The sequence below is a fragment of the Pinus tabuliformis genome, chromosome J (assembly GCF_031772625.1).
Source record: "Pinus tabuliformis cultivar Carrire ecotype Pingquan chromosome J, CPIR1, whole genome shotgun sequence".
NCBI classification, from domain to species: Eukaryota; Viridiplantae; Streptophyta; class Pinopsida; order Pinales; family Pinaceae; genus Pinus; species Pinus tabuliformis.
Genome location: NC_142295.1, coordinates 1,045,607,514 through 1,045,626,417, shown reverse-complemented (window position 1 = coordinate 1,045,626,417; position 18,904 = coordinate 1,045,607,514). Strand labels below are relative to the sequence as shown.

Genomic DNA, 18,904 nt, shown 5'->3' with positions numbered 1-18,904 from the left:
GTTCATAGCTCTATATCTATTGTTATTTTTCCCATTAGGAATATTACAATGGTGCTAGAGGATGATCTTGGCCAACTGTGGGGAAGCTAGCAAAATCATGAAGGTGTTAGGCATGCATGCAGAGTGATGGGTGAAGCTATAGGCAAATCCATGACTCAAGGAAGATTCAGTATGTAGGAATTCTAGGGTGGAATCTGCTGGAACGATGAGAGGTTGGCCTAATTGAGGAAGGTGATAGACTAGATCCATCCTCATCCTTACATAAGAGACCCTAGAGGCACGCAGGCCATGGGGGTGTAGCCATTTACACCATGTGGGGAAAATTGACAGAATCAGGGCACTAGACCTCCTCAAAAGGAGTGGATAGGACAGGGGCAGTTAGAGGGTGAGACCAGGGGGCACTTCTGCTAGTGGAGACCTAGCTTTAGATATAAGGAGCCTGAGGAGGAGGTTAAGCATGAGGCAGAGGAGACGTAAGAGTGTGAGGAGCACATTCATATATCTAGTGTGGAACAAGAGTCACCATTGTTGGAGACTTGTTTGATAGCACCGGTTGACACCTTGGTGGAGAGAGTAGAGCATACACCTATAGAGCCATTTGTTGATGTGGTGTCGTTCCTAGATGGGGTTCTAGGAGACACAGAGGTACTTGGAGCCATGATTGAGTTCCCAAACCGCAGCCACCTACAATAGCATGGAGAACACATAGAGGGACATGAGCTAGTCATGGAGGGGCAGTCTGTGACTCATGTTGAGCCCATGGTGGACGAGGATGAGCAATCATATTTTGGGCCAACCACTAATTTAGAGTAGATAGATGCACAAACCGTCAGCAGAGCTGCAATACTTCCAGATAGTATCTCTCTTTGGGCATATATAGATGGGACTTGCAACAATGCTAGGCTACCTTTGAACAACAGAGAGAGAGATGCATAATTACCTTGATAGATTTTATGTGCCGACTAGATCAGTGAGAGTAGGCGACATGAGATGTGTAGGGGATAACATTCACAGGATGGGGGGCTAGTTTTGTGTACAAGAGTTCTTTCTTTCTATCCTTCCCTTGGGGTTGGATGGCGAGAGATCCCGAGTTGGTACTTGATGGAGTGGGCTAGGCATATGGAGTTGGTCATAGGTCAGAGTGAGGGTTAGCAGGCGTGATCAAGAAGCAGGGAGACCAGAGGCCTAGGTTTGCAATGGGATCCCAGTGGGACTACCTATCATTTACCTAATACATAGATTGACTACGACATTGGTGGCATAGTTGACCTCGCAGTCGAGCACATGTAGTCGCGAGGGGAGTTTCAATTAGCACCAATGGCCAATCAGTTGTGAGGGGACTCCATGGGTCATCTTGGTATGTTGGTTATGCATGGGGTGGCGGATGATCAACACAATTGGGCAGGAGATTGTCGGACGAGGTAGCATTGGCCGAGCACCAGATAGTGCCTTGTATGGGGCTAGGGTTCTCCACAATTATGTGGAGCATAAGGGACATAAAGGAGCAGACTAGTGGTGGCATCACTATTGGTACATATGAGATTCACCTTGCGGAAACCAAAAAAGGAGGATATCGAGGGAAAATCCATGCATCAAAAGGTGTGGTGATGCGACGATGGAGGTGGTGATGCAGGTAGGATGCTTGCCAACACAAACTATCTCAATTTTAGGCCATGGCATCGAGTGCTGTGTAGTGTTGAAATATGTAACTAGGTTCGGTCTTCATAATGACATGTGTATTCATGATTTTATGTAATTAATGAAAGCAAAGTAAAATTATTTTGTTATGTTTGAGGCATGGGTTTCATGCTCAAGGAATTTTATTTTGTAAATCAAGCTCCTATTGTGAGCTGTTAGGCTTAGTCATAACTCATAAAGTCAAATGAGTCAATATCATGTATTAAAGACCCATTTGGGCATGCTACACATGTATTTGAGTCATTGTAAAAAGTCTAAAGACCCCCAAGACCAAGCCAAAGCACCTCCAAACAAGTTGCCCTTCAATAAGCAATCAACCATCACTAAAAAAGTTGGCCTAGAAGCAATATCAAGTCGGCCTCAAGTCATGGTCAAGAAGCCTATATAAGGAGGCACTCAACCTCTCTCAAGGACACAATTATTCACTTGTCATTCGCTCACAAGTAAGAGGAAAAGGTGCGAGTTAAATAAGGACGAAAGAAGACAAGAAGATGAAGTTTTGGGATTAGTTTCGGGTTACATCTCTCCACATGTGTAAAGAGATATAGGGTTTCAATCTGCTGTAGAAAGGCCGAGTTGCAGTCACATCGAAGTGTCAAATATTGGTGTCAACAAGGTCTAGTTTGAAGGCTGAATTCACCAAGAAAGAGAAGGAGGCATAGCGAAGGCAAAGGAAGATAAATATCTCCATTATCTTCTCTCTCATGTGATTTAGGGTTTCTAAAGCTAGAACCAAAAAGTTGTAGAAATTGCAGGTAAGCCGAAGTTGCAGTAAGGAAGGATGATGTTGCAGTAAGAGTGTTGCTAAGGTCGAAGTTGAAGTCAAGGAAGAAGCTGCTTTGACTTAAGGATTGACTTGGTCTTGGAGGATTCTTGGTCAAGGGTCTAGGTCTTGGAATTTGTCAATTGAAGATTCTATAAGAAGAAGAATTCATTTGGGTTTTCCTCTCAAGATTGGAGAGGTTTTGGCCCTGGCTGATCGCCTACATCTTGTGTCCTTTGTCTCATTGTTCTTTATGATTTTGGTAGTTGTTTGATGAAGAAGAACACATAATAATAATCAAGTTAAGAAGAACATAATTAAGAAAAGTAAAAAGACTTCACAAGCAGTTATCATTACTAGAGAAATCACCTCTTGTCTCTGCCCTAGATTTCTCAACATGTAGGAGCATACAACGTTGAGTAGTGGTTTGCAGGTGGGCATGGAGATGCATGGTGTTGTGCCGTAGTGTGGTGGTCTGCGCTATGGAGTAGGCGGAGTGACTCACTTCGGATTGAGTAGATGTGGGGAGTGTCCAATGCAGTGACACAGGAAGGGTACGAGACAATACAAGATGATACAACAATAGTAGAGGGTATCTAGTGGTGTATAGGGATAGGCATAGTGTATAGTGGCATGCATTAGTATAGGGATTCTCGGTGGTATGCAAGGGCATATGGTGCTACACAGTAGGCTCTTGGAGTGTTGCCTCCTAGGCGACTTAGGGATGGGGAAACCAGGCATACTTTTGGGTGTAGTTCACCCAGGATCAATGGGGATGCAAATGAGTGACATTTGAGGGTATCCATAGGGACTCACATGTTGATTTCTGGTACCATCAGATGTGCTCTAAGTCTCAAATTTTGCAGGAAGGCTTGGGCACATGTATTCCAAAGAACCCAGAAAACGTTTTGGTAAATTCCACCTAGAAACAGTTTTATTAAAATAATTAATTATTTTTAATAGGACCCTAAGTCTAAACTTAGGAAAATAAAATAATTAATAGGTATTAATCTAACTATGGGTGTAACTTCTAGAAGAATACGAGGATCAAGCATAAATGATCTTAGCCATTGATTTGTTGGAAATACTGAGAGGCGGGCCGGGGGAGGGGGGGTGAATATGTATTCCCTTTCAATTATTATTTTTACCAGTTAAATCATTTATATTTAGAACACAAAATGAACAATAGGAATAAATGCTTTTATTAATATAATCTTTACAATAAATCAGGTACAATATATATAGGGCTCCAACTTGTTGCCAAGCACCAACTTGGACTTTTTGTGAGGCTCCAACCTCTAGGGAACCAACCCTGTCTTGTCAATGCACCAACCTTGGATTTAGGAGCACCAACTCTAAGGACACCAATCCTTCCAATTCTGAGGCACCAACCCCAAGGGCTCCGACCCTATCTTGTCAAGGCACCAACCTTGGATTTAGGAGCACACCAATCCTTCCAATTCTGAGACACCAACCCCAAGGGCTCTGACTCTATCTTGTCAAGGCACCAACCTTGGATTTAGGAGCACCAACTCCAAGGACACCAATCCTTCCAATTCTGAGGCACCAACCCCAAGGGCTCCGACCCTATCTTGTCAAGAAATGTTTTGATTGTATTACACTGCTCTCAAAATCTTCTTCACTGTGTTTTGTCAATCTACAGCTTCACTGCTACATCAATGACAACCTGTCTTCATATGAAGGAGTCTTCACAATTCTTCATATTGCCCAAACAGAGTCTGCAAAGTTACCTCATGATGATTTCAAATAGCCATCATGATCTACAAGAGTCTTCACACAACTTCAATGTGTCTACAATGAACTGCACTAAGCTCTGCACAAAAACAACTCTTTGTTTCAAGCCTCTGTTCTCACTGTCACGGTAAATGCTTTAGGAGTGACTTCTTTAGAGGAGTGACTGTCGCAGTTTCATATTGTGCGTTCAATTAAAAACAACCCTGTTCATACTCAGATAATCTTCTTAGATCCGCAGAGTGTCCTTTTGAACTGTTATCTCAATCACTGTCAAACACAGGTCCGAGCTTTTCAATAAATAACCTAGTCAACAGAATGTTCGACCTTCAGCTTCCTTCTTCCGCTGGACCTTTCAGCTTCCTTCTTCGCTCGCTCGACCTTCGGCTTCCACTTTCGTTCACTCGACCTTTGGCTTCCTTTTTCTTCCGCTGGACCTTTCGGCTTCCTTCTTCGCTCGCTCAACCTTCGGCTTCCACTTTCGTTCGCTCGACCTTTGGCTTCCTTTTTTGCTCGCTCGACCTTCGGCTTCCACTTTCTTCCGCTTGACCTTTGGGTTCCTTTCTTCTACTATCTCACGTTCACAAGCTGTGAACTGTCATTCTTCTCTGTGATAGATGCCCGATTCACCTGCTTGAAGTGAAGCGTTTTAACTTGTATTTATACGAGTCTCACCAATAACCAAAAGACACATACATTGGGAGGAGAGGACGACTTATGAGTTCACATATTAAAATTATATCAAAGAGTCTTTCATCCATAGACTTGATTATTCACGAAAAACCATATAAGAGAGGCTATACCCACAAGGAGATCCCACATGCCACGTCACTACCTCAATCTCAATCGCAACTTTCGGAGGTCTTTTACAAGTCGTGCCCAGAACATAGCCGATGGCCGATTGCCCCTACTGGTTGCGATATTATATTAAAATGTTTTGATAAACCCGTTGGGTCCACCACTTTATCACAATCGTAATTTTATAAGACTCGCAATTGCAACTTTATGAAAATCCACATTAATAAAGGTCCCCACACGTCACGTCATGGCTTAATCCTGTGATCGCAACTTCATGAGAGTCTCACAATTGCAACATTCAATAACACCGATATTCACATATCATCCCATGGCGGATGCGATATTTAATAAACTATTTTGATAAGTCCGTCGGGTCCACAACTCTATCGCAATTGACAGTTTGATATTCCTTTGAACTTTGCGATTACTGCGGATGCGATATTTAATTAAGCCATGCTATAATGGTGCAGCGGGTCCACAATGCTATTGCGACCAGTGGTTCGAGGGTTTATCGCAACCGGCGGTTCGAGGTGACAACCCTTTATAACTTGCGATATGAAAGTTCTAATAGGCAGATGCGATATTACATTAGGGCTATTACCATACACTGATTGGGTTTGCATATTATATCGCAATCGGAGTTTTAATGTGACAAGCGTTCATAACTTGCGATGCGAAGGTTCCGATACGGTGGATGCGATATTAATTAGGGCGTGTTGTGATGGGAGCAGTCGGGTCCGCAGCTCAAATCGCAATTGGTGAATTCGAGTGGTAACAAATAATAAAGCTGCCGATATAATTCCTCTGATAACACTGTTAACTCCTTTGTTATGTTAGGTCCTTCGATATTTCATGCGATATCTCTGATATGGCTCTTACTCTTGAGCATATGCGATATTTCAATAAAAAAAGTTTGTAATAGACTTTTACTCTTGGCTTGGCTTTCCTGTGGCTTCTCTGTGATTTCTGATGGCTACTCTTTGATGGCTTTTGTTCTTGTCTTCCAATGGCTTCCCTGATGGCTTCTCCTATTTACTTTTTCTCTTTCTCTTTTGATGGCTTCCGATATCTTTCCTCCTTGGTTCCACTGTTTCTATTATGTCTGTATTCAATCCTCGGATTCTCCATGAGCAGTATTATGATCAATGGGCATCAATGGGAAACCAAACATGTCACAAGAATTTTCCATCACAAACACCGCCGCTTCTAATCTGGGTCGTTGAATGTCAACGAGAAGATTATTTAAGGAAGCTTGAGGGTCATTTGGAAGACACACACAGAGTGAGTTCAGAAGTTCGATTTCTGAAGTAGAGGAGTTGTCGGGAGAATTTCGATAGTGAGTTGTTGCAGTGAGGGGCAGGGATAGTATCCGAAGGGAATTCTTCCCGGTCAGAGAATACTTAGTAGAGAAGACAGAGGGAGATCCAGCAGTGGTAGCACAGAGCCAAAGAGGCTGACGCAAAGCTACACAGGCCCATGGAGACTTAGCGTAGGTTGATGCAAAAGCAACGCAAAAGCCAAGAGGAGGTCCGAAAATCTGCTGGGAGATTGATTTCTGTGGCTGGATTCCAAGGTGTGAGACCGGGAGAGCAGAAGTCAGATTTCCAGAGGCAAATCGAGCAGCCAAGAAGAGTGACGCAGTTCCTAGATAGTGAGACGCTGGGCTAACGCAAACATCGCACGGAGACAACGCAACCTTAGCTAGGGGCTGTTCACTCAAGGGCTGGATCAGCTAGGATTTCCAGTGATAGGGTGAGGTAATCTCACTTATCCTTCTGCCAATGACATGTCTCTGTACTTAGATTGTTGGGAGAGCATCCAACGATTATATTCAGATTTACTATTGCATAATAATAAAACCCTCAAAGTTGATGCCCTGGTTTTCTCGCATTGGGTTTTTCTGGGACATTTGTCCAAAAATAACTGTCATTTGTGTGTATCTCTCTATTGTTCAGTTTCTTGTTTCGACATATAATTTGATTGGTGTAGGCTGTAGTGTATGTATTTCAATGTTTGCCGTAGGAAACTGCAAATAACTTGGTTATGTAAATCTAACTAGTAGGAGAAATATCATTAGTGTTGCAATAGGAATTCCCAGGTTTATAAGAATTTTCACATGATATCAAAGGAAGTGCAGGTGAAGCAAGAAGAACAGTGCCAGAGAACCCAACGTTGAGCAGAAAAGGAGGCCGAAAAAGCTGCAGGAGACAACAGTTCGAATCCCTAGAGGGGTTTGCGCAATCCTAGCTGGAGGGATGAATTTCGAGGCAGTCTCTCTTTGAGTGAGTCGACAGAGAGAAGGGCTTCCAGATCGAAATCTTGCAGTGGCAGATGGAGCAACGCTGAGCCTGAGCGTGAGGAAGAGCTGGTGGGACACAATTTTTCTGCAGGCCATTTTGCTGTGCAAAAAGATGTCAGAAGAGAAGAGAAGCACTGTGAGGGGATCTTTCCTCAATAGAATTCTGCCAAGAAGTTCGTTCTCTGATTGGCCGAGCAACAACAGTGAGAGAAGAGAGGAGCAATTCAACAATTTTTCATGGCAGAGATGGCAACCAGTGGTTTGAGAGATCAGGACAGGTTGGATGGGGCATCTTACTACGTCATCTGGAATGCAAGGATGTCATTCCTTCTAGATGAGCATTCTCTCAAGACCTATGTCGACATCTTGGTGGTTCTGCCCGCAAATCCAGATCCGCTAAAGAAGTATCAAACATAAATGGTGAAGGCCAAGAGGATGATCGTTGATGGAGTAAATGATCACGTGGTTTGTCACGTAACTAGTAGAGGAACAACTAAGGAGATGTGGCATGCCTGGGCAATGCTATATCAAGCATCTTCTGAGCAGTGGAAGATGTACTTAGAGCAGAAACTAAGATTTGTGTTGGAATATCTAAGTCTATCTGTTAGAAATCCTTCCTGTACTTTCTGATTTATTTCTTCCTACTTGTTCTGTTAATTAACAAGTTATTTACCATGTAAATACTGAAAATAAATACAAGTACAATCTCAACACATACAGATCATCAACTGAAGGAAAAAACATGCACACAAGTGACACCATTATTCTTGGACTAATGTCCTCGGAAAAACCCAATGCGGAAAAACCGATGCAGCTATCTGAGTGTTTTATTATTAAGCAGTTTTAGAATACAATCTAGGTGCCAGAAATGGCTCACCCAACAGAGAATGCCATCGACAGTAGTACCTCTCAGTCGGGGACAGATATCAGCCCCAATCTGCCCCACGAAATCTCTCAGCGTCAACCTCTAGGGTCTGCATTAGCCTCTTTGGCCTAGCGCCTGCCCAGTGTCAGCCTCTCCAGGCTCAACGTCAGCCTCTGGAGCCTCTGCGTCTCCCACGCTGGCCCTCCTCAGGCTCTGCGCAACTCCTGGCTGCCTCTGCGTGGCCTCTAGCTGCTTCTACGTGGCCTCTAGTTGGCTCTGCATCAACCCTCTCCCAGCTTCTGCACTGATGCTGCCGATATTATCTTTACCTCTCTGCTTCTGCATTCATTGCCCCTCAGCTGCAACTCTGATCACTCCTTCGATTTCCTCAGCAAGCCCTGCCCTAGAAAATCTAATTCTTGATCAACTCAGTGTGTTCTCGAAGTGACCCTCAAGTTTCCTCTTATACTTTTCTTGTTGACAATTCAACGGCCGAGATTAAATCCCTAATCAATGGCTAAGATTAGATCTGGCTTGATCCATGACTTTTGGACCATTCTAACTCAATTTTATATTAATTCACATTAATATTTTATTGTCCCTAAGTTTAGACTTCGGGATTTCATTAAAAATATTAATTATTTTAATATCTCCCAAACTAGTTAGATTTTTCCCAAACCATTTCTGGGTATTGGAGATTTCATGTGCTTTAGCCTCTCCACCAATTTTCGTGGCTAGAGCACATCCGATGCTACCCCAAATCAACACTCCCTCTTAGCAAGGACTGTGCTCTAGTAATACTCCTCACTGAGGATCACCTTGATCATTCCGCTTCGGTACCTGTGTTGATGCTAGGCCTGTTGCCCAACATCCTCTGCATTGCTGCATCATGTACTATTACCCATGGCCCTGCCACTGCCATTGCTGCATCTATACGACAGCTCCCTCTGCATCCATGCTGCTGCCCATGGCCCTGCCACTGCCACTACTGCATCTGCACTGCAACCCCTCTCATCATGCTGCATCGTGCTGCCCATAGCACTACCATTGCTAACTGCTGCACTGCAACTCAGTTATTGAGAAGTACGTAACTGATCTCACAACTCTGATATCTCTTAGTTAGTCAGAATTCATATGTTAGACTCACTAAGATTTCATACACGAGCTTCAACAATCAAAACCAATCACAGCTTAATCAACATCTTGACTAGCATCTACTAGGGTTTGATATTCACCCTAGATTTTTTTCATTTACACAATCTCAACAATCATTATGTAGATTCATAGAATGTCTTATCACACATACTTAGAGAGTTTAACTACTACTAGGGTTTAGCTGCAAGACCCTAGATTTTCCAAACATCATCCTAGAGTCCTAGACCATCAAACTTTGACTAGGGCTTGTTTCCAAACCCTAGGACTCATGACCATTAACGATTAGGTCAATACATATATCTAGGAATTCATCAGCATATCATAAGCACATCATATGTTAGGCAATATTAAAATGTTAGACATATACCAACCTAGACTAAGCTAGGGTTTCAACCAATGGACACCTACCTAGGGTTTCATTCCTAGGACTCTAATTACATAACAAGGGTTTTTCTTATAGACCTAACCAAACCCTAAATATCTAGGGTTTCATAACATAGCAAAGCAAACCCTACTATTCCAAAGATTTCAAAGGTTCGGGATCTTAGACAAACATCATTCAACCCTAACAAGTTAGGTTTTCATGATCATACCGAAATCCCAAACATGAAATTATCAACAAAAATTTTCAAATAGCATTTTTCAATAACCCTAAGTAGTTATAGGGTTTCAAATATTAGCATACCCTTAGTTTAGCGTTTTCCAGAGAACTTGTCTAGGGTTCTATAAGATCAATTAAGGATATGAAGGGGGGTAGATTTATCAATAGATGAATCACCCTAAACAAGAATCTCTATGATTCAAGATAGTTAGACATAGCAATGTTAGTAATGTATTGCAAACTTCAAAAATAAGATAAAGAGAATTTTATAACATATATAGACATACCTGGAGATGTTTCTTGACAAACCTTGTAGGTATTTCTTGAAGTGTAAGCCATGATCTTCTATACCTGTAATGCATGCTTTCAAGCAAAACATGTGATACCAAGAACATGACTTCATTTCTCAAGTTAGATCTCCTATGTAACCATGGAGGATGGAATCCTATGAAAAGTTATTTCTTCTTTCAATCAAGGACTTTTGCTTGGAATCCTAGATTTACTTGTAGACCCTAGAGGGATAGGATTGAGGTTTTAATATGCTATCTCGAGAGTACACTCTTTAGCCTAGACTAGATATCAACAAGGATTATATGAACCATTCAACATTAGATATATTGAAAATTTAAGAACTCATGAGCATACGTACCTTGTGTTTACATACCTTTGATTTGATAACTTACTAGACTAGCATGTGTATCTTGACAGTATTTACTTGAATTTCTTGAGCTGGTTTCTTGTGCTTGTACTTGATAGACCTTCATAGGAAGCTGTACCAAGTTCTGTCCTTTCTCAATGTAGTGAACCCCTCACATTGTAGTGACACAGAATCATTGTGGTAGTACCGAACTCCTTTTCTTGTTGGAAGCAACAAAACTGTGTTATTGTAATAACACTGACACCTTTTCATCGAAGCCTACTCACTGTTGGGAGCACTGATCATAGCACCAAGTCATTTCTTCACCGAAGATATTCAGGTTGTGTCATAAAAAATGCTAGGACTGTATCATCACTTAAAGATCCAAACTGTGGAAGCGTAGAGATTATTTTTACACCCTATCCAAGCTGTTTGTAATGACAACGAAACATTTGTTTTATTCGAACTTGATATCTCGATCATATCATTTCAATGGCCCCAAGTCTGAGTTTTTGTCAGAGAGTTTTCACTGAATACATCAACACTTCTCAGTCATCACTATAATTACATTGGGACAGAGATATCTTCACTGTTGGAATACTGAGCTCTTATTACTGTTATTATACCCTTAACCTCAGACCGAACCATTTACGTTGACTCTTCTTACTGCGGTGGTACCGAAACAGTGTTACTCTCTAACTGTGATATCTGAACTTTCTCACTGTGTAACAACACTGAAACCAATTCACTGTAGTCCGCGATAATCTCAGAGATCCGACCTTCTGTGGTAGTACCGAGATCAACTGATCTCCTGTAGTGAGTTCCATTAATTTTATTAGCCCATAACTGCCTTTGACCAATACCATAGTTCTGATACCATGTTCAGAAATCCATAGGTTTGGCAGTTAAATGATTTCCCTAATTAATGACATTAACTTGTGATGTTTTCATTATTAATATTATGTTTTCTTATTATCAAGATTAATGCCAAGCAACAAATAGAAGAGAACACAAGATATAGGCACGCTGCCAGGGCAAACACCCCCTCGAGGGGAAAACCCAGTCATAAATTTTTCCTTCAGTAGATTCAAAAGATGAGATGACCAAGACCCTTACAATCTAAACCCAAGACATCCTCCATCAAGTCATCCTTGTAACTGTGAGAGCATTGAGTCCTTATCACTGTGATAACAACAAAATCATCTCACTGTGAGACCTTGTCACTGTGGCAACATTGAAACCATCTTCACTGTATCTGGACCTTGTCATTGTAGCAACACTGAATAGCACTGAACTGTGGCTATCGAGATCATCCCTGTGCCTAGTCTGAGCTCTATTGTAATCCGAACTGCTCGATGTGATGTCACCGAAACTGTCATCAGAACAAGCCTTCTTAGTGTTGTCACATCAAGTCCTTCATTGTATTTGCACCGAAATCCACACTACCATACAGTGACATCCGAACTGTAATTTCAGAGATAATCCAAACCCTCCTGAGATATATGTGAGCTTCTTTCCTCTGTTATAGCACCGAACCTTGATCTCTGAAATCCGAACTTATGAAATGAGACTAATGCAAATACCTGAGCTGGGTATATATCTGTGTTGTGAAAATCGCAATAAAATGAAAAAATTGCGATTTTTTCCCTCTGCCGATAAAATCGCGATAATTAAACGAAAAAACCGGATTTTTTTTTGCCGATTTTTATTGAAAAAATCACGATAAAAACTTGAAAAATCGCCGGGCAGTCGGGGCAGCGAGGTTTTATAAGGGATGCTAAATGTTTGAAATGCAATTTTTTTTGAAAGAAACAAATAATTTTTGAGTGGGGCAGCTTAATGATCAACTCTAGGCCCTAGTATTGATATGCTATTCATGGTAATGTTAAATTCTTAAAGTAAAATGATGAAAATGAAGATTAAGGAAAATGAAGATTAAGGGGAATGTGAAAATGAAGATTAAGGAGAATGTCACTTTTATTTAAATTTTTAACATTACCATGAAATGACTCAAGATGTTTGAGAGTGGTTCCGACCTCATTGGATTTCATATGGAGAAAGTAGAATTTTAGATTTCATTCAAAGTCCAACAGACTTATCAGTTTTTCAGGATTTCAGGATTGGGAGATTGTAATGTTTCCAAGTGACACCGCCTGCCTGGGCTACCCCTGCCACCAATAGAGGACGTGGTCTACCTCCTATAGCTCCTACTTCTAGTTCTTCAGCTTCTAGAGCACATCAGACTCCACTGCCATCTCCACCCGCACAGGCACCAGCATCTACATCTAGAGGGAAAGGGAAAGCTGTGGCATTTTCTCACAAGAGAGGCAAAGGAAATCAATAGGATTAGACTTTCATTTTATTGTACATGACATTATGACATGATGAGATACATTATCATATTTTTTGTTGATATTTTGAGGCTGAGTTGGGACTCAGGAGTCAAGACTTACTATTCAGGGCATGATTCAATGTTATGTGTGATTTTAGCGCTAGAAATGATATTAAACATCTTATATATTAGTTTTTTTTATCATATTTATGTGTCAATGTATTTATTTTATGTTGTAGATGGTTTAGATATTAAAAAAATTGAAAAAAAATGAATATTTTTGTACCAAACGATTTTTTCCCGATAATTCCGATTTTCTCCGATTTTTTCCTCGCGCCTATTTAATCCCGATAACGATTAATGCAACATTGGTATATATAGTGGTTCCTCCATATAAATGAGCCAATATGTCTATTTGAATAGATGCATCACTGTTATAAGGTCGACATTAAGATAATTGTTTGAGGCTGACTTGAAGACTTTGATGTAGAGACCAACTTGATGACTTTGCTGAAGAGGATGACTTGATGGAGGAGTCAAACAATAAATGATTTTGACAATAACCTAAAGCCTACGATGAAGGCTTGACCTATAATTGACCCAAGCATGAAACCCATGCTTTAATAAGTCAATTCATTTTAATAATAAAATTCTTTCACTTTCTTTTGACAAATATATTACATTTTGACTTCAAGTGCAATAATGAAGACCGAACCTAGTTACATTTTCCAATATGTAGAAGGTTGTTTAGTGTATTGAACAACAATTTGAATCAGCCTAGGAACAGTGACTTGGAGGGTAGTTAGTGGCTGGTTTGGTGAGCCCTAGAACAGTGGACACAAATTTGTCACTATGTGTGGACAAAACTATGATGCCCTAAGAATTGACTCTTTGAGGATGCAAGGAGTAGTCAAGAGGGCTAGTTATCAAGCCTTAGTTCATTGAGTTGCAGAGGTCATCTTCTGTGATTGGACAATGATGTATGGAAGTGATACTTGTTCCTATGATTGTGATACTTATGACAGTAATATGTGACAGTGATATGACTGTGATACATAACAGTGACAAGTGCTCCTAGGGTAGTATCATGTATGCTACTTGAGACAAAGATATATGCTACTTGTGACAATGACATGGAAGCAACCCTTATGGTTTCATCTGTTGATCACTAGGAGGCCAATCAGAGGTCTTGAGGAGGGCTTGTAAATGTCTCCTTGATAGGCTTGTTTGCTGCCATCTTATGAGGATCTTGTATGATCTAGGTTTGGCCCTAGGAGGCCTAATGTGATTGATGTTGAAGACTTGTCTCATTATAATTGTACTTTTTATCTTAGCTGAACATTTGATGAACATATAAGAAGAAGAAGAATTGATTCTAGGTTTTTGCCCTTGTGGGGTTTTTCCTTGGTCTCTGACCAAAAATCTTGGTGTCTCTATTGTGTATGCTTTTTTTCTAATATTCCTTACTATTCCACTGCATTGTTAATCTTAATGTTCTCTCTATATAATTGCTTATGATGATATGGAGTGAATGTAATGTGAAAATATTGAAAATGTTTTAAAATGTAATTATCTACAACAGGGAACTATCTAGCCCTTAAAACTTTAATAGAGCAACCTCTGGGCTTTGAGGTGCATGGGAGAGATTCTCATGTATGTTGGTTGAAGAAGGCCATTTATGGGCTGAAGCAAGCTACACATGCATCGCATGCCGAGATCGATGGATATCTTCTTGGTTTGGGGTTCTACCAAGAGTGAGGCGGATCCTAACTTGTACTATGTACTTGTTGAGGGTGAGTCGCTCATCTTGGTACTTTATGTTTGGTACTTTAAGCGGAGCATCTTTTCTTGACAGGATTGGAGAAACTCATAGGAATGTGCAAGGAGGATCTTGCTTCGGAGTTCGAGATGAAAAACGTTGGATTGATGCACTACTTTTTGGGATTTGAGATGTGGCAGCAACAAAGAGAGATTTTCTTTGGACAGGGAAAGTATGCACTTGAGAACTTGAGGAGGTTTAGGATGGAGGATTGTAGGCCTATTTCTACATTGATGATCACTAACTTGAAGAAGTTAAGTGCTTTTGAAGGCGAGTTGGTGGATCCCACACTGTACAGGGAACTAATAGGTTCCTTAATGTATCTGGTCAACACTGGGATGAGTATATGCTTTGTTGTGTGCACACTTAGCTAGTTCATGATGGAGATGAGACAGGTTCATTGGGTGGAAGCGAAACATGTGTTGAGATACCTATGAGGTACGATGGACTTTGGACTGAGATATGTTAGAGGTCGAGAAGTGGCATTGCAAAGGTACACAGATTTTGATTGGGAAAGGAGTGTAGTAGACAAAAAATCCACATCTGGATGTTTCAGCTTTGGATCAGCCATGATCTCGTGGTACAATAGGAAGCAATAGCCAGTGGCACTTAGTTTAGCAAAGCCAGAGTACATGGTAGCAAGTATGGCAAGCTGTGAGGCGGTGTGGCTTCACAAGATGCTTGCAAGACTATTTTATTTGCAGATGGGGCCAACGATGATTCACTGTGATAATCAGAGTTGCATTAAGCTCTTTGAGAATTCTGTGTTTCATGATCAGTCTAAGAGCATCAAGATCAGATATCACTTCATTAGAGACAGGGTCTAGAGAGATATCGTGAGATTGTAGTACATTTCTATAGAGGAGCAAGTGGCAGATGTTCTCACTAAGCCTCTAGTGAAAGGGAAGTTTTTGAAGCATTGAGATAAGATGGGGGTGGTGGAGAATCCATTCCTTGCTAGGAGGGAGTGTTGAAGCTAGTGGTAGCTTCGGAAGCTCTTTTGCATAGGCTTGGTATCTTAGCATGTGGGAGATGATTTATTGCCACTTTAGGTGCTTGTTTGGTGGAGAAAGTGATTTATGTCTTCTTTCCCAAGTCTAGCTTAGGAAAAGTACAATAATTAAACTCAATTAATTATTGTGGACTATTAAGTCATTTTCCAAGTATAAATAATTTAATTATTTAAGTGACTTAGAAATAATCTCAACCATTGATCTCCAAAATCTTCTAGAAGGGAGATTAGGGTTAGGGATTTGGACTTAATGAAGATTATAAAGGAAGCCTAGCGAAGAGGTGAAGACACAACAAGAATTCAAGAGAGCGAATCATCCCACAAAGAGTGATTTTCTTTACTGCGTATGGCTCATTGGACTAGAGCGCAGAGGAGGAAAGTACGGGATGATTGAGGGCTAATCCAGGAGGCTGAGTCGCTGGAGGAAGGTCGATTTGATTTGGAGAAAGCCGAATTGTTAGGGGGCGAGTTTTTACCTAAGGTGCAGTGATAGCACGCAGAGAGGGCATAGGTTGATTTGCGGGCTTATTGATTGGACTGAATTTCATCAGGCTGATTTCTTCTAGAGGCCGATTTCCAGTTGGCCGAATTCATCCTGTGGGGGCCGAGTTATAGGTTCCAGTTATTGTATTTTTCCTTCTATCTTTGTGGGTCGAAAACTCAGATTTTCCATATTAATAGATGACAGAGAATTGTTGTGGGTGAATTATTTTTTCAATGTGTGATTGATCTCTCTGATTTAAATTCCATTGCATATATTCATTTCTAGAAGTTAAAAATACCAGTGATTTTATTTTTTGGTAATTCAGTATTTATTTGGCTAAATAAATAAATTTCTGGGAATAAAATTAATTGCCGTGAGAAAATAAATCTGGTTGGTAGTTGAAATTTAAAATACAATTTTGAGAAACATGATTTTCAAAATTTTAGAAAATTAGGAAACACCATTATACATTATATAGATAGTTAAAACATCAAACATAGAAAACTGTAATCAATCGAATATTCATTCTTTAATAATCAATTATCCATTTCATGCATGTACAGAACGTGTTAGGTCTTTGAACTCTCGTTCAATGATTTTTTATTTGGTTATTGATATCTTCCTTGGGTGTCACAATGTTATAGCTTATGCATTCACAACGGGTCATTGACTTACAGAACATCCATTGATTAGATTTTGCTCTACTTGGATTCACGTAGATTTGGGCTTTCAGTTGAGATCCGAGAGGATGTCTAATAATATTGTTATATACTTATTACTAAGCAAGTCACAATGTTTTTAAACACCCACTAAGAGTTAGACAGATAGCAAAATAGCTTGTTCAAAGTGATAAGTATAAAATTTAGCTGTTCTGTTAACTGTTCTCTCTCTGGAGGGAAAGTTGTTCTGATGATGCAAAAACAATAATGTCATATAACGTCCTTTCTTATCAAAGATATAAGATGAAATTTATTACGTCATATGAGCAATGACTTGATTTTCAGCTTCTCTCGATGATCTAGCAAAATTCAGTGTGAAATCTTTTGCTTGGGCGGTAAGTCCTTGAAATGCAAATAAAGGTTTCATGTTCTGTCGCAGCATTTGTTGTCTTTCTGTTTTATTTATTGTATGGAGAGTTGAGGGATGAAATCTATTAATACATCACTTCCATGCAAAATTATTCCAGTGAACTTTCCCAATATTCCTATGGAGTCACCCTGGTTGATTTGATGATTTGCGTGTTGCAGATTGGAGTGCTTATTACAAGGTCTCAAACATATTTAGGATCTCCTATTGAATTCAATGTATTTAGATTTCTGTTGTCTTACTTTAGAATTTTCTAGATCTTTTGCAGCAACTTGGTTGACTGCTTATATTCATCACATATGGAAACTTTACATTTCTTATACTGATCGTTTCAAGGCATTGTGTGGCAGGGTCCAAATTATTTTGAGATTGATTTGGACGTGCATCGTTTCAGTTATATTGCAAGAAAGGGGATTGAAGCATTTCAGGATCGATTAAAATTCTGCATCCTGGATATTTGTTTGACAATTCAGGTAACCTGACATGAGAGATAAAGCTCATTTGTAAACTTTCTTTCTTGTGCTGCTATCAATTCACCCTTCTTTCTCATGCCTGAGGATAAAACAATGATACTAGGTACAAATTTATACTGTTCTAAGATATGGGAAACCAAGTACTTCCATGCAAAATATACTGTTCCTAATATGTTCCTCTCATGCCTATTATGGATCTCAGCAGCTCCTTACAGCTGCTACCTATTTTTGTATATATGTTCCTAGCATTTCTTTCTCTTTTTCTGTTTTTGGTTTCTGGTTAGCTGCAAGGGCTATTTTCCCATGCCTATCATGGGTGACATATATCATCATTCATCATACTTCTTCAAGTTTCAGATCTTTCTAGCTGATCTATGCTATTCTGTAACAGGGGAACAAACCTGAAGAATTGCCAGAACAAGTTCTCTGTTGCCTGAGATTGAACAGGATTGATGTTACAAATTATAAGCAATTACTTACCACCTTACCTCATGTTTAAGTACGAGGAGAGGACTGATTCAACTGTTTTATAATACGTCCAGATGTCTTCATTAAGAGCAGGAATCTGCTCATGTTTGAGAGACCTGATAGTGGAATCTGTTAGCCTGAAGATAATCTACCATGTGAAAAGCTTTAACTGTCTTCTTCATGTTGACGGTTACAACATAGCCTGCAAGTTGGCCATGGTTATTCTGAATTTCAAATTCAAAGCCTTCCCATTTGTTCTTCTGGCGTTGACAGAAATTTGTATGGGGTTTAAAGTTCATGCCTTTTTCATTCTGTAATTAGAACATATGGTTCGAGAGGATATCTTTCCAATATATAATATTATGATGAGTTTTCCTTTGGTCACAGTGGGTAGTCATCACCACCTTCATGCATTAGTAAAAGCTACTCCAAGTTACTATATGTTTTCTTTAGTCATCTTCACGGATTAGTAAAAACTACTCCAAGTTACTACGTGTTTTCTTTAGTCACAAATTAAATTATCATACCATTTCATGCAAAATGCTACTGCATATTGAATCAGAATCAATGAGAGAAAGTGACAATGAGGTAATCTTTCGACTTGTGTCGTAAGTGTTCTAGCACATGTAATGTATATTGATTATTTATTTAACTGTCTACAT

At 40.1% G+C, this 18,904-nt stretch overlaps 1 protein-coding gene across 1 annotated transcript in view; it reads left to right on the top strand.

The window, feature by feature from the left end:
* The window catches only part of LOC149230489 (protein ENHANCED DISEASE RESISTANCE 2-like), a 118,622-nt gene extending 99,996 nt beyond the window's left edge, over positions 1-18,626 (top strand). The window contains exons 5-6 of the mRNA XM_089378964.1: positions 17,652-17,774; positions 18,166-18,626. Coding sequence (XP_089235090.1) covers positions 17,652-17,774; positions 18,166-18,273 — 231 coding nt within the window. The 3' untranslated portion in view covers positions 18,274-18,626. The remainder of the gene's footprint in view (positions 1-17,651; positions 17,775-18,165) is intronic.
* Positions 18,627-18,904: the final 278 nt, after the last annotated feature.